Source organism: Caloenas nicobarica, chromosome 9 (assembly GCF_036013445.1).
Source record: "Caloenas nicobarica isolate bCalNic1 chromosome 9, bCalNic1.hap1, whole genome shotgun sequence".
NCBI classification, from domain to species: Eukaryota; Metazoa; Chordata; class Aves; order Columbiformes; family Columbidae; genus Caloenas; species Caloenas nicobarica.
In genome coordinates, this window is record NC_088253.1 from 21,906,308 (window position 1) to 21,922,735 (window position 16,428).

Below are 16,428 nucleotides of genomic sequence, written 5' to 3' on the forward strand. Positions count from 1 at the left end.
CCAGAAGGAGAAGGATAAAATAATAGAAGAATAACCCACTTAAAATGGGGTTTTCAGCTGCTCGCAGTGCTGGCAGCAGCCTCAGGGCTTGTCTTCCCATGCCCAGAAGTCCAAAAGCCACCACAGGTCCTGCTGATGTAGGCCAGAGTGGAAAAATATATATATTCACCTGGGACATCCCTCCAATTCAGGGAAAAATGCACTTAGGAGGTGTTATTTGAGAAACAGTCGCTGCTGTGATGCCAGGGGTGGGTGATGTTGCAGTTTATGGGGAGCATCCCTTGCGATTCTCAAAATCGGGGATTTTTCCAGCAGCTTTGGTGCCGCGGTTCCACAGGGAATGTTTGAGTCTCGGGATGGCCGGTTGTGGGACAGAAGGGTCACGGCCATCCCAGCTGGCACAACGCTCTGGGGAGGTTATCACACCTCCTGCAAATTAATCTCTGCTTATCACACATCTCCAATGACTTCCTATTCATACCAGAAACCAACTTTCTTCTCTTTTTTTTTTTTTTTTCCCGTGTGCGCAAGTTCCATTTTTTTGCTTCCTAAAATGATAACAGAGGCATTAAATCCAGTATCGACCTGGTTTGCTTGACTTCCCTTCAGCCCACTCCGTCAACAGCATTTATGGTCCTTGATCTCATTAATTGCTGGGGACACATTCCCACGGACCTTTTCTCAACCTAAAAACATGGGGACAAGCCTCCATATTTTTTTCCCAGCATCTTATGCATTATGGCTAAACATTGAGCCTTTAAAACTTTAAATTTTACTGGTGGTTTTTACCAAGAAAACAGGAAACAGAACACAGCAATGGAGCAGTCACATCAGTCCATCCCTCCATTCCCACTAGGAACGCTGCAAATCAAGACCAGCCATCCTCATGGTTTTAATCACTCTCTGCTTTATTAGGAGTTGGCCAAGTCACCCCAGCACTGTCAGACTTGGAGTACCCACAAATTTTCATTAAGAGAATTCCTAGAAATACTTTAGGCACCTTTTTTTTTTTTTTTTGGATTGCAGAGCAGATATTATTGAGAAACCAGGCAAAGTATTTGTAGCAAAAGGCCAAGCTGTCATGGAAGAGTCAAAGGTTTACATGTAGAAGGGCTGAGTCGATGAGTTGGGAGCCCCCCCCGCACCTTGTAGGACAGATGTGGGGAGCCCTGGCAAAGGAACCCACACCTGGAAAGGCACCGTATGAGTTTGGGATGAAAAAAGGGATACAGTAATGGTCTTGCCATATTAAAAAGGCTGTTGGAGAGAGACAGTGTTAAAATTGGTCCGTGGGTCCAACTGAGCTTCTTTTGCAACCAGGGACATTCAGGTCAGGCAGTGGGGGAAACCCAAAACCGCTCCAGCTCCGGGGATGGGGATGATGGAGGCGATGGGGACGGGCAGCCTCGGGCACCGCTGGATTTCCCCCCTCCCTGGGGGGGTGGGTTAAGAAAAATGCCAGATGGACACTTGCCAAGGACAGGCTGGACCAGGAAAGTCCAAACATGATGAGAAGCCCCAGGAGCAGCTCAGCCCCTGTCCATTCTCCCATCCCATGGGTGACAGCAGCACACCCACCCCCGAGGACCGTCCCTCCCTCCTCGGGACATCCTCACAGGCTGCACCAGCCTCCAGCTTCACTGCAAAGCAGAAGGCAAGGTGTCTTTTCCCCATTTCATCCCGCTGTGACTTTCCGCATCGGCATCCCCCTGCCCCACTGGGGGAGCACCCGGGTACCACATCACCAGGGAGGGGGACAGGGCTGGTGGCTGCTCCAGGTGACAGCAAAGTGGCTGTGATTCCCTGGAGAACAAGGGAACAGGACAGAGCGAGACCCTGTCATCAATTAACCAGCTTGCCCAGAGGTTTAGACAGATCCAGCAGCCCAGGGGAGGGTCTGCAGGTCCTGACCCCACCGCTCCACCTCTGAGCCCAGTGCTGACTGTTTTCTGCCCCAGACACGAACCCACGCCAGCGCTTGGCAAAGGGAAGAGGGAGTTTTCCAAGCCCAAGGGTTTGCGAGCAACCAGCTGCTTATCTGTTCATCCATCTGCTTCTGCCGGTGCCACCTGCGTGGTCGGGGAGCGGGGAGGTGGGAGCTGGGGAGCGGAGCCAGGACCCATCTCTGCTCTCCAGCTGCTGCTCCAGCCGCCTCTGCTCCTGCCCAGCCAGCAAGCCCTGCAGCTCCTCCTGGTCCTGGAACGGGTTCCTGCCGTAGTCACGACGGATCCAGGCACGATACTGCCAGGAAAAAGCCAAAAGAGGTTGTCAGGGTCACCGGGGGGCTGAGACACCCCCAGTTTGAGAACTGGGATTTGCAATGGCTCTGGTGCGCGATGCCCACTGCATCCCAGCCACAGCCTCGGACAAAGCTGGGGGATCCCCAGCCACAGCCAGCAGAAAAGTTCCAGTTTCACAGGAGCTCCCACAGCACACGACACAACCGTGTTGTATGAGAGATGCGACGGCTCCCCCCGCCTGAGCGCTCCCACATCCCCAGCCTGGCAGAGATGCCGCCAGCTCGGCTGCCAGCCGGACCCGAGAGCTGGCAGCATCCTCAGCTTCCCGCGCCGGCTGCGGTCGGAACGGCAGCTTGGTTTATTTTTCATTGCCAAGAAGCTGCTGTTGTTCCTTGTGTTCACAAATTTCTGTAAGAAAACCTTCCCCACGCTTTCTCCCCACCATGGCAGCACTGGAATGGGCTGGACTTGATGCCACAAGCTGCATGGTTGAGTTGGCTCTTGCATGCTGGGCCAGGTTTGTTTGCAGAGCATCATGCTTGCTGCCGGTGGTTTGAGGGTGCATCTCGTCCCCCCCATCATTATACAAGCTGCTCCAGTGGTAGGAGCTCATCCAGCAATACCAGACACCAAAGGATGGAGGGCACAGTGTTGGGAATACAAAACCTGCAGATGCAAAGGGTCCAGAGAGGGTCGGACAGCAGGAGGTGGGACCACAAACCGCAAAAGGATAAAGTCTGAGACTGACCCTGGTGGCATCTCCACCTCCTGAATGAGGGAAAGTTTGCTTGGGCAGAGGGGATTTCCATCGGGAATGTCGGGATTTCCATCGGGAATGTCTGGATTTCCCAAATCCACTCCCTCAGACAGCAGGACTCACACAGCTGCTGTGTTTGCTGCCTGTTAGCTGGGACAGCTCTGGTTTGGGGCGAGCCCTGAGAGCCAGACTTGATTTCCGTGCTAGAAAACAACTGCTGGGAATGAGTCCCAAAGGATTTGGGATGGGATTTGAGACAGGATTTTGGGGCAAACACCCCTGCTAGCTGCTCATGGGGAGAACATCCCTCCCATGTAACCATCTGGAGGGATGAAGCTCCATGGGGAGACCAGCCTGGCCACTGAGACTCAGCACTCGTCGATGCTCAGCACTCATCAATGCTCAGCACCCATCGCCCAGCCCTGCAGCTGCTCCCACCACCCAGCAGCGAAGGGCAGGAGCTGGTGGGAGGCTGGGGAAGCACCCAGCTGCTGCTGACAGGCGTTTCCCTTTAAAGCCAGAGCAAGAAGTGGTTACAGCCCGTTTCCTCCAGCGCTGACCACCAACCCGCTGCTTTCCTCCTCCTCCTCTCTCCTGGGGCCCGGAGCCCCCGTCCCATCGGGGACAGCACCCAGCAGCCTGGTCACGGTGTGTCAGCACCTCGGGGTATGGCTCCATCACCTGAAGGTCCATCTGTACCCTCCCTCACATCCACACTGTCTTCTCTGCACTCGCTTACTTCCTTTTCTAACCTTCCCCATCATCCTGCTGCCGCTCTCATGCCCTTCCTTCCTTCTTTATCCATCTCGCCCAGATAAGCACCATTTGCCAGCTGGAAACCACAGCTGCACACTCGAGGAGCCAGCTGGCTGGGGCCAGAGAGCATCTTCCCCATTTCGACCTCCCCGGGTCCCATCTGAGGTTCCTGCTTCAGATCGAGGAAACTGAGGCACTGAGGGATGCTTGCCTGCAGGGAGGAGGTCCCAGGAGATCCCAGGAGGTTCCCATGAGGTCCCAGGATGTTCCAGGAGGTCCAACCTGTTCCTCACAGGTTTTAGCCAAGGAGAAATGAGGTTTTTCCTCCCCAGCAGCCTGCCCATGGCTGCTGCCAAGCATTGCATTTCCAAATTGCTGCTTGCCGGGAAGACAGTTGGGCTAAATGGGGAAATTTAACCTCTTTTGCATCCTCAGCAAGAGGATGCTCCTGCATCCTACCTGCACACATGGAAAACCACCCCAAAGCCACAAATGGGAAGACGGTGTGACCTCCCGCAGCCAAGGTAAGCAAGCCAGATGCTGCTCGGCATGAAACAAGACATGGCACCCGTGCGGCATCAGGTCCCAGGGAATCCTGGCCACGCAGGTGACACCAACCACCCCACGGGACCCTCAGCCACCCGCCTGGGCTGACCTGCCTGTGAATCCCTTCTTCTTGCAAAAGGCACAGGGGCGAGTGGGAGAAGAGCATCCCCGGAGGGGTTGGAACATCCATCCCGGCTCTTCCTCTTCTTCAAACACAGCTGGGGGTGAGTAATGCTGGAGCATCCCCCGCTGCAGCACCCAGCTGTGTCCCCCAGGGCCATCCCCAGCTTCCCTCCCAGACGCCGCAAGCGCCAGGAGCGTGGGGTTTTTCAAGGAAAAGGCAGCTCTTGCTAAACCACAGGGCTCAGAAAAATAAAAAAACCACATCCGAGCGCCTCCAGCCTTGGCTCTGCCTTTGGTATTTTCAGGGAAACGCTTGCAAAGCCCCTGGAAAAATTTTGAGGTGATGAAAAGACAGCATCTAAGTGAAAGGGAGGCAAGTCCAGTGTCTGCTGAGCCCAGCTTGGATTTGGGGGAGCAGGAGGAATAGGGTAGATGGAGCGGGGGGCACAGCAAACCCCCCATCACAATCTGAGCGTGGGAAGGGCTGGGGGGAGCCACCCGGCCAGGGGAAGCCCCGCAGGGAATCTCCAGTACCGGGGAGGGTTTTGTAACTCCTTGGACCATTTTCCACCCTCCTCCGTAGGCGTTTTTGCAAGGACAGGGCAGGGCTGTGTCCTTCATGTGACAGCGCCTGCCCGCTGCCTCCAGCACCCGGCAAAGGGAACTGAACGGCGGGGAAGGGGCTGACATTTGGGCCGATGTCACATGCTGTCCCTGCCTCCCTCCTGGAAGGACAGAAATCCCCTTTTAGGGCTCGGCACGGCCGGCTCTCCATCGCCGTTTGCTGTGGGGACGCTGCGTGATGCTGGCGGAGGTTTCACTCGGCGCTTTGCCTCCAGGGATGGGACCAAGTTTAGGGGTGACGTGGGCTGCGAGATGCCTTGTAAACCTCAAATTGTGGGTTTCTCTTGCCTTGCAGAGGTCCAGCCCTGTCCCGTGTGCCCTCCCGGGGCAGTTTTGGATCCTGGTCCTTCTCTGTGGAGCCCAGGGCTGAGCAGAAGAGTGGGGAGGCTGGGGGGCAACCAGCAGGTCCGGTGCTTTTAAAAGCTTTTCCCTTTGGTTTTGAAAGCTTTTTGGGTCAAAAATGCAGCTCTGACCTCTGCAACTTGTGCTCTCCCTATTAAACATGCCACTGTCACTCCCAGCATCCAGCTCAGCTCCAACAACATGGGGACAGGAACCCACCCAGCCAGGTCTTCTGCTGTCCTAAAACCTGCTGCTCTGTGCCATTTCGGGAAGGAAAGAGGAGAATTTCTCCACCAACGCTTGCTCCTGGCTGTTGCATGTCTTGAAAAGCAGAGGACTTGCTGTCAGAGGGAGCCCAGCCAGCTCCAAGCACGCCCAGACATCCCTAAGCCTTTCACAAGAGCCTTCCTCCCTCTCCTCTCCCTCTTTCCGCCTCCAGCTCCGCTGCGCTTCATTCCCTGGAACCAGCCCAGATCCTTCCCAGGGATCCCGGGGGACTTACTGCTCGCCCATCCCTCCCACTGTGTCCTAGAAAAGCACTGTGGTTTTAAAGAGCCTCTTTAAGTGCATTCGCATAATGTCTAGGCACTTCTATTTTTTTTTTTTTTAATGCAAAACCCAAAATCCCCAGGCAATAAATAGCACACGCAGAGGCGAGCTTGAGCAAACAGCTGGTCCCCTGCAGCGAGCTGCATGCAAAAGAGCCGTGCATGTTTGCAAACCCCGCAGCATGCTTGCAAACCCTGCAGCCACCTGCAGAAGGGGATGCCGGGGTGGGACGTACCTCCTGCAGCAAGGTGGCCTCATACTCCTGCAGCTGCTGCTGGAAGCCAAAGTTCGGGCTGACATAGGACCGGACGGCCTTGGTGGCCGCCAGGCAGCCCTCCCAGCCGAGCTCTGTCACCGTCATCAGATAAGCCACCAGGATGGTGGTGCTGCGGGAGACCCCAGCCAGGCTGGGAAGGGGCGAGGGAGCAGTGTCAGGGACAGGAATTCCCACCGGGGAGGCGAGGGACACCCATGGGATGCAGCTTCCCATGGACATCCCGTCTCTCTGGGTGCTGGCACAGATCCCTGGACATGGGTGGGGTGGGGGTAAGGACAGGGAGCTGCTGATGGTGGCTCCAGGCTGGTGGCTTTGCCGTGTCCCCCCCTCCAGCCTGTCCCACCTCTGGGGAAGGGGCTGGAGCACAAGTGTGATGGGAGCGGCTGAGGGAGCTGGGGGTTCAGCTGGAGAACAGGAGCTGAGGGGAGACCTTCTGATCTCTGACCTGCCTGAAAGGAGCTTGGAGCCAGGGGGGTCGGGCTCTGCTCCCCAGGAACAAGCGCCAGGACCAGAGGAAACAGCCTCAAGTTGCACCAGGGGAGGTTGAGGTTGGATCTGGGGAACAATTTCTTCCCCAAAGGGCTGTGGGGCATCGGAACAGGCTGCCCAGGGCAGTGGTGGAGTCACCATCCCTGGAGGGGTTGGACAGACGGACATGAGGTTCTCAGGGACATGGGGTAGTGCCAGGGCTGGGGGAATGGTTGGATTCAATGATCTTGAGGGTCTTTGCCAACTGAAATGATTCTGTGATGTTCAGGGTTTCAGTGCATGGACCACCCATCCCCATAGCTCTCAGCACTGGAGACCTTCCCCTGTCACCCTCCCATTGCTCCTTGTCCTCTCCTCTCCTCTTCTTCCTCTCCACTGCATGTGACACTTGATGCCAAGGACACTTTTTGGGGATCCCACCCCTACCTGCCAGAGGACCCATGTGACATAGGGACACGGGGCGGTGCCAGCATCTCTCACCAATGGACGAGGCAGCCTCCCCCACCGAGCCGGCACTCGTGGATGAACTTGATGCACTCCTTGAAATGCTGCAGCCTGTGAGGAGAGAGGCAGGAGGGGAGGATGGGGGGGTAACCATGACTTCCTGGGGAAATTTCCTGCTTTGCAAAGCATCGAGATGGGAACAGGGTGATGCTTGTGGTGGAGTCACCATCCCTGGAGGGGTTGAAGAGATGCAGAGATGAGGTTCTCAGAGACATGGGTTAGTGCCAGGGTTGGGTTATGGTTGGACTTGGTGATGTTAAGGATCTCTTCCAACCAAAATGATTCTGTGATAAAACAGGGCAGGTTAGGGAGATAGTGCTTGCTGGCAGCTCAGAAACCTTCTCTCCTTCTGACTTGGATGCTCAGCAATATGAGCAGCACCATCTTTTTGAAGGCATGGGGACCTAGGAAATAGGATAAATAACTCCGTATGTACTTGTATGTGTTAGCAGGGGGGTTACAGAGGCTCTGGTGAGACACATCTCTCCTGCCCATCACTGCACAGGATGCTGGAAGCCACAGCTGGTCCCTCTTGAAGTCAGCAGCATCTCCAAGAGCTCACGCCGCAGTGAATATTCGGCTCCTCAGGAGATCAAGGCTGCCCACCCCTGCTCGCCCTCGGGGTCCCACCAAGCCCTGGGGGAGTTTTGAGGCAGAAAACCTGGTCCTGGGTAACTTGGGCTGCTGGTAGACTCGCTGACCACACAGCCCTGGCTTTTTCAGGAGGAGGAGAAGAGGGTTCCTGCCACCCGGCAGCAATTGCTGGAGCCAGCAGTTCCTCTGCCTCCACGTGATGGGGTGGGTGAGTGCCCGCACAACCTTCCTGATTTCTCAGAAGCCAAGGCACGAGCTGCCACAGGGTTGTTTCCCCCGCGCCCCTCACCAAGGGCTTGGTCACAGCAAGAGTATCCTCCTCCGAGAGGCCGGTGGGGCTCAGAGCTGCCTTCCCTCTGGGGACAAGGCAGAACCCTCCCAAATCTCCCCCATCCCTGTTGGCCCATCAAAGGGGATGCTCTTCACCCTCTCCTGGATGAGGGATTGAAGGGATGATGCTCCTCACCCCTTCCTGGATGTGAAAAGCTCAGGTGCCTTCTAAGAAACCAGCCAAGGACAAATCCAGGCTGGACATGACGAAGAAATTTTTTACGCTGAGGGTGGTGAGAGCCTGGCCCAGGTTCCCAGAGAGGTGGTGGATGAACCATCCCTGGAGACATCCCAGGCCAGGCTGGACGGGGCTCTGAGCAACCTGAGCTGGTGCAGATGTCCCTGCTCATGGCAGGGGGGGCACTGCGGGAGCTGGGAAGGTCCTTTCTGGCCCAAACTGTTCTGTGATTCTATGAAATTCAAAAATAGCAGGGGGTTCTGCTGCCCAAGAAGAGAAGAGGTGGAGGAGTCTCTGAAGACACGGTCATACTGAAAATATAAAACCCTAGAAGATGATGTCAGCTCATTGTTCCTCGTGGGATACAGACGTGTCTCCTCCTTGACCACCATAGCAAACGGATCATCACGCTTTGGGGAGCCTTTCCCTGCCTAAACCTTGTCCCGGAGCATTTCTCTTCATCCTACTTATCTTCTCAGAGCAACCAGCATCCCCCAGGACCTGCATGTGGTGCTGACACAGCTCTGAGCTCTCCAGATCCCAGTTTTCCCCTTCAGCCCCCAGGCTGGGACCAGCCGGGATGCACCTCGCTCACCAGGATGTGATACTTTTGCCTCCAGGAGCGATGTCTCTGCAGGACACGGAGCTCACCAGGATTGTGAAATCCAAGGCACAAACTAACAAGCAGAAAATAGTTCCTTGAATAAGTCTTCCTTCCGGCATTCAGTCTTTTCTTTTTTTTTTTTTTTTTCCCTTTTTTTTTTTTCCTTTCAGTGAACATGCCACAAATGCAAAGAAATGAGAGAAAAAAAAATAGCCAAAAAAAGGCAGTTCTTGCTGAGGCAGGATTTTCTTGTAAAGCTTCTATTTCCGCTCAGCGGGAGGGTGAGTGAGCAGAATCGCAGCCCTGGGCACGGCGGCTCCCCAGGATGCGGGAAAACCAGCAGCTCCACAAACCAGCTTCATTTGTAGGGTTTTATTGGTGAGAAAAATCCCTCGGAGTCACCCATTTTCTGGTTGGAATGGGTGGTTTACGGATGCCCGATGCACAAGCAGCAGCAGGTACCAGGACCCACCCAGGGCCACTCCAGGACGGTGTTCCACCAAACCTGGGGCAGCATCTCTCGCCAGCTTTGAGGACATCATCAAAGGATTTACAAGTACCTAAGCTTTGTGTGGGGGAAAAAACCATTGGTTTTAATAAATATTTTATTCCTCTTCTCCAGGAGGATGTCTGGAAGACTGACACAAATCATCGTCTTTCTAAACCAATTAAAAAGGCTCCAATTTGAAACCTCGCCCAGTAGAATAATTCTAACACTCGATGGAAAATTAAATTTACTGACTGCAAACACACACAGAAACAGATTTTAAGCCCTACAAATGCGATATATCACCTGAGAATGAGCTACAACTTCTGCCAAGCTCAGCGATGCTGCAAAGTTTCCACAGCACCAATGAACTGAACCTTCATCCTGCAGAATCTGAACTTCTACTGACCGACAGCTACCAACACGCGCTGCTGGGAGGCGGGAGGATGGCAAACGACTTACAGGTTTTGACTGGATGAATCCGAGGCCGAGATGCAGAGATAAGTCATGTCCTGCAATACAAAAGATGGTTGCAGTAATAAGATACCTCTGAGAAACACAAAATCCCCCTTTTTTTCTCTTTTCCTCACCCCAGCTGACCCTGAGGTGAGGAGGAAACCTCAATCCACTTTCAGTGCCATCGTCCCGCTCCATGACGTGTCACACCCATCCCACCCCAGGCTATTTCCCCCCCATTTCAGCCCAGAGAACTGTGGGGAACCACCACGATGCTCAGGACCACCCCAAAACAGAGCCGCCCTTTTCCCGGGGCCCCGACCGGCGAGTCCCATCAGGAAGACGTGTGCGAACACGCACCGATGAAGTCACCCTCATCAATGAGTTATTTCCTCCCCGTCCTTTTCATACACAATAAATCATCCCGCCGCATGTTGGCGTAGGTCAGATTACTTTCTTTAAAATGTCGCTTCCTCGATCCTCCCTGTTCTGAGCTAAAATTAGATACTTTTCATCTGAGTTTTGGTTTGTTGCTTTTTTTTTTTTTTTTTTTTTTTTACTTAGCAAAATGGGTGGAAATCCTCCCAGCCAGAGCTGAAGCGGTTGAGCACCTGGGATTGCCCCATCTCCATCAGCTGCTGGAAGGACCCCACTGCGTTGATAAAGACCAACCCCCCAGACCACCCTCAATTTCCTCCAGCCCAGGGCAAAGCAGAAGGCTGGAAAAACCTGATTATTTAAGGAGGGAAGGAGCAGAGTGGGATGGGCACGGGGATAACTGAATGTCTCCAGAGAAGGAGACTCCACACCCGCTCTGGGCAGCCTGGTCCAGGGCTCTGGCACCTCAAAGCGAACAAGTTTCTCTTCATATTCAGATGGAACATCCTGTGTTTCAGTCTGTGCCTGTTGCACCTCACTCTGTTGGTGGGCACCACTGAACAGAGTCTGGTCCATCGTCGGACACCCACCCTTGAGATATTAGGATCATGGAATCATTTTGCTTGGAAAAGGCTTTTAAGATCATCGAGTCCAACCATAACCCACCCCTGGCGCTGCCCCATGTCCCTGAGAACCTCATCTCTCGTCTGTTCAACCCCTCCAGGGATGGTGATTCCATGACTGCCCTAGACAGTCTGTTTTACCGTCAGACAGCCCTCTTGGGAAGAAATTGTTCCTAATATCCAATCTGAACCTTATATAACATAAATATACATATAACATAAATAAGATCTCCTCTCAACCTTCTCTTCGCCAGCTGAACAGCCCCAGCTCTCTCAGTCTCTCCTCATCAGAAGGATGTCCCTGACCCCCCAGCATCTTTGTAGTCCTTGCTGGACTCTCCAATAATTCCTTGTCCTTCTTAAACTGGGGAGCCCAGAACTGGACACAGGACTCCAGATGTGGCACCAGCCTCAAGTCCCCATACCAACAAAACCACCGTGCCAGCAAAGCCACCATGCCAAGCAGTGAAACAGCCAAAGTGACCCCACACCTCCCCAAAATGCAACCCGCACCCCAATCCTGGATTAACTGCCAGGCTCCCAGCAGCTTCCCCTTCCCCTGGTGCCCCCATTCTGCCTCGGCCACACATGGGAACGGTGCTGGGCTTTGCGGTTCCCAACCCGGGGCCGTGATTGACACATTGCTCAACCCACCATGCTCTTCCTGTTCCCCTTTTCCACCAGCCTGCTGGCTTTGCTCCGTGTTGTAAGCTCGCCGTGTGGTTTGCTCCCCGTCTGGCCATGCCCTAAGCCCCACCAGCCCCAGATGCTGCCCCTTCTCCAGCCACCAGCCGTTTCTCTGCGCCGATTTTCTGCAGTATCCTTCCTTCTCTTCTCTCCCCCCTGCACATTACTCAGTGCCTTAGCAGGGAAAATCCTAGAATCATAGAATGATTTTGGTTGAAAGAGACCCTCGTGATCATTGAGTCCAACTGTTAACCCAACCCTGACACTACCCCATGTCCCTGAGAACCTCATCTCCGTGTCTGTTCAGCCCCTCCAGGGATGGTGACTCCACCGCTGCCCTGGGCAGCCTGTTCCAATGCCCGAAAGCCCTTTTCAGGAAGAAATTGCTCCCAATGTCCAACCTAAACCACCCCTGGAGAAACTTCAGGCCATTTTCTCTCATCTTAAATGCTTGAGCTGGTGTTTTCCTGGGGCTCCCAGCCCATCATGGCCCCAAAGGATGAAGGGTCCATGCCATCCCCTTTGCCTTCTGCAGCATCGCGGGATTTGGGAGCCAGCAGTGGGGCTGACACTGGGATGAAGTGAAGTTGGACTCAGGCATTGGAACAGGCTGCCCAGCGCAGTGCTGGAGTCACCATCCCTGGAGGGGTTGGACAGAGATGAGGTTCTCAGGGACATGGGGCAGTGCCAGGGGTGGGGTGACGGTTGGACTCGATGATCTTGAAGGTCTCTTCCAACCAAAATGTTTCTATGATTCTAGGAAACCTCCCCCTGTTTGTTGAGACAATATTTCCAGCAGCCAACACCTGGTTCTCTTACCAAAGCCCCGTGGGGAGCGGAGTGAAGCTTGGGTTTCCCCCACCAGCGAGGACACACCAGCCTTTATCAAATTAGCAGCAGAATTCCTGCTTCTGGGCGTGCTTTTGGGAGTACGCAACCGCGAGATGAGCAGCACGGCCGAGCATCCCCCTCCTCCTGCTGCAGCTCCACCCGCCCCAACGGCTCCGTGGGTTCGCGCACAAAAGACCCGGCCGGTACCTCCAGCATCAACCCACAGGGCGGCTCCCCCCTGCCTCAGTTTCCCCGACTCACCCGAGGGTTCCGCAGCGCTCCGGGGTGCGTCAGGTGGGGGGAACCGGGCATGCGAAGCCAGAGCGGCCCGGGAGCCCTGTCCTGGGGGTGGGGGGTGCTCGGGGTCCCGCTGGCCCCCCTGCCCCGGGTCGGGGTGGCCGCGGCCCCGGTGTCCCCATCCGCGGGTCACCGCCGCCCTCTCGCGGTTCTCCCCGCCGCAGCACCGGCCACCCCGCCGGCTCCCGGCCCCGCCAGCCCCGCGGCTGCACAGCTTGGCCCGAAAAACCATCGTTTGGGATGGCCATGCCCCCCCAAAACACCCCAATCCCCCCTCCAAAAATCCAGCGCTGAGCCCCTTTGGGTGCAGCTCAATATCGCATGGTGCAAATCGGTGCAAATCGGTGCAAACTGGTGCAAATCGGTGCAAATCCAGCACTGCTTCTCCCCTGTCTGCCCCACGCCAAGAGAAAACGGTGTGTCCCAGATGCACTTTCCCAGCTCCTGCTACCCCGGGGTGACCCCCCAGTCCCTCCAACCCAGGCACCCACCTCCAGCACGGGCTCGGCACGGTTGTGAACGGAGAGGATGTGTGTCACTCCATTCCTCTGCAGGTTCTCCCGGTCCTCAGAGTCTGGAAACAGCAGCAGCACATGAATCACCTGCTCTCCTGGAAAATCTGCCGGATCGAGCACCCCCCAGCATCCCTCATCCATCACCCCCGAAACCCCCTGCCAGCCCCTCCTCGCTGCCGCTCCCCCCGTACGGTGCAGAAAGGGACACCAAAGCATCAGAATGAGCCTTCTGCAAAGCAAAATCCCCCTTGGATGCACTGGGTATTCAGCAGGCTCCTAAAAGCACCCCCAGAATCAGGAATTCTACTGTTAATTTGGTAAAAGCTGGTATGTTCTCGCTGGTGGGTGAAACCCAAGCTTCACCCCGCTCCCCACCGAGCCTCGCTAAGAAAACCAGGAGTTGGCGGCTGGAAATATTGTCTCAGCAAACATAAGGAGATTTCATAGAATCACAATCATTTTGGGTGGGAGACACTCTCAAGATCACCGAGTCCAATTATTAACCCACCCCAGGGGCTCCTCCAGCCCCCCCGGCTGCTGGGGGATCCCACAGAAGCGTGGAGGTGGAGCAGGGAAAGGCACTCACCGCGGATGTTCCCGAGGTAGAGGCCTTTGACAACCTGGGAGGTGACAAAAAAGAAAAATATTTCAGACAGCACCAGGCGCAACGCGCACCCAGTGTGGCAGGAGTATCAACACGAACGTGTGGTACCGGCAGGACCAGGGCACCCAGCACCGAACTCCCCAGGCAGTGATAAACAGAGCACCTAATCGATAACCAACTTAATTAATGAATAGCAAAGGCTGAGCCCACTCAAACCACCAGCCCGAACCTCTCCAGGAGCACAGAGCTCAGGAAAACTGATCACATAAATCATAGAATAGTTTTGTTCGGAAAAGACCCTCAAGATCATGGAGTCCAACCATTAACCCACCCCTTGCCCCTGAGAACCTCATCTCCATCCGTGCAACCCCTCCAGGGATGGTGGCTCCAGCACTGCCCTGGGCAGCCTGTTCCAATGCCCCACAGCCCTTTGCGGAAGAAATTGTTCCCAATATCTAATCTAAACCTCCCCTGATATAACTTGAGGCCATAAACGAAGGGGATTGCGTTTCCTCCTGTTGCTATCGGAAAGGCAGCGCTGGGGGCTGGATTTCCCAAACATCTCAGCCCCCTCTCAGGCTCCTCCTCCAAGCGGGGGCTCCAGCGGGGACCCCCCCAAGGCCCCAGCTCCCAGAGGCAGCTCCGGTTTGTTTTGCTGTTCTATAGCAACCACCTCCCGCAAATACTTTCAAAGGTTTCCTCTGCCAGCTGGGCAGAGACAGGCCAACACACGCACTATTTATAACACTTTTCTGGCCAGGATGTTGCAGTAAGTGCCGTCAAATATGCAAATCTGGTCTCCAACTGGCTGCCACAGGTTTACGAAGGAGAAAAAGGGGCAGTTTAGCATATTTACGGGGTGTAATAACCCACCACAGCAGTTTCCAGGGGCACAGAAAAGAGGAGCTGGCTTCTTAACGGCCTCATTTGCACCCATCTGGCAGAAGACACCCAGTTCAGGGAGGCTGCAGGGAGGGTTTCCAGCAGCTTTGGGTCACATCCAGCCCAATATGTCCCATCCAGCTGAACCCCAGCCCGCTCCTGGGGTGCAAACACCTGGGCTCAGCAAATGGCTGTGCCCAGCACAAGCTGTTGCCATGAGAAGGGGGATTTCAAGTCCTGCGTCTCATCAAATCAAGGCCAGATCCTGGTGTCTGCACTGACCCAACTTCCAGCAAAGGCAACTCTGGCTCCCCAAAAGGTTTTGGTGGCACCAGGGGGGCTGTAAAAGCCGCTTTGCAGGTCAGGCTGAGTCTGCAGGGGGTGAAATCCCAGTGTTATATCACACCAGAGCCACGCGGAGAGAGTTTTGCCCTGAACTGATCTCTCTGCTGTTGTCCCAGAGTCTAATTTTAAACCGGAGAATGCACATACCAAACGGTTATTTAAGGATAGCAACAGAAATTCATCCCCTGGGCCAGCCCGGGAGTTCAGCTGAGCAACAAGCACCAGTAGAACCCCAGTTCCCGCTTTGCAGCCCAGGGCTGCAGGGCACAGACATGACCCAGGGGGGAAATTTCCCTGCAGCGACCCCCATGAGCCCTGAGGATTTAAATGCCATGGCCTCACCACCCAAGGGACAGGCACCCGAACCCAGCTGTCACTTCTCTAACACCCACAGACACTCAGCTCTTTGCCTTGGATACAAATCCAGAATCAGTGTTTGCTTTCTTAATTAATTCCCCTTCTTAAGTGCTCAAAGTTTCAAAGGGGAATGAGGGAAGAAGCAAATTGTATTTAGGGCATCGGGGCGGTCTGGGACAAGCTGGGCTGCAGAAGGTCCTGCCCAAGGAGGACACATTGGCCACCACCCCCCAGTCCCCCCAGTACCTTGCTCATCCCACTCCCCATGGCTTTTCTCTCTCCACGGTCAGAATTCAGGTATCCTCTTGTTCTCCAAGTCTATCTGCAAATAAACACCCAAAAGTCCCAGCTGGAGAGATCTGCCCCCTCCAACAACGCTGTGAGCAGGAGGAACGGGAATGCATGTCAGTAAGGGAGCGGGCAAAGCCCCAGAAAACTCAGCTCACTCACCACAGCGAGCTGCTCCGGCAGGCAACAGGAACTGAGGAGAGCACCTGGTGCCGGGCAGGGGAGGATGAAATATGGATCTGGGGCTGTGGCGAGGCTCAGGTTTCTCTCCCCGGGGTTGTCACAGCCTTTTGGGGAGGGTGAAGAGGGGGACAACTGGGAGGAACGACTCACTCACCCCAGTGATGCTCACTGGGCTTCGGTCAGGGTGCTATGGGCTGGTACAAGCCCCCCAACTCAGCTGGATTTCTCTCCCAGTCACAAGAGCGGAATTCAGAATAAGGCACTTAGCTCGAAAAGCCGAGCGTGGCAGGAGCGGCATGCAGCTGAGGGAGCGCTGAGGATAAATAACCCAGGAAGGGAGGTGAGAGGAGCTGCAAAGCAGCGCTGCAATTCCAGCATGTGCTTCAAAACCATCAATTTTCAAAGCAGATACAGCTCACCAGCCTCCTCCCAGATGAATACTATCAGCCTACAAGCTGTACAAAGAGCAGAGAAAAGAAAACCACGAGCAGGACTCAATCAGGACTCAATGATCTTAAAGGTCTTTTCCAACTTAAATGATTCTACGAGAGCGAAAACCCCACAGCCATCGCCCGTCTGTAA

The 16,428-nt window shown here is 54.9% G+C and overlaps 1 protein-coding gene across 2 annotated transcripts; it reads right to left on the bottom strand.

Annotated features, from left to right (window-relative positions):
* Window positions 1–886: 886 nt before the first annotated feature.
* LOC135992195 (dual specificity protein phosphatase 22-A-like) lies at window positions 887–15,878 on the bottom strand. Of its 2 annotated transcripts, XM_065641191.1 has the most exons (8): window positions 15,826–15,878; window positions 15,622–15,697; window positions 13,774–13,807; window positions 13,164–13,246; window positions 9,863–9,912; window positions 7,184–7,258; window positions 6,173–6,344; window positions 887–2,241 (listed from the first exon to the last, which is right to left on the bottom strand). In XM_065641191.1, the coding sequence occupies exons 2-8, from the start codon at window positions 15,640–15,642 to the stop codon at window positions 2,035–2,037; spliced, it is 642 nt and encodes a 213-aa protein (XP_065497263.1). In that variant the 5' UTR covers window positions 15,643–15,697; window positions 15,826–15,878; the 3' UTR covers window positions 887–2,034. The 2 variants fall into 2 exon arrangements, with proteins under 2 accessions (XP_065497263.1, XP_065497264.1); XM_065641192.1 differs by lacking the exons at window positions 13,164–13,246; window positions 13,774–13,807; window positions 15,622–15,697; window positions 15,826–15,878 and adding an exon at window positions 12,637–12,682.
* Between the last annotated feature and the right edge of the window lie 550 nt (window positions 15,879–16,428).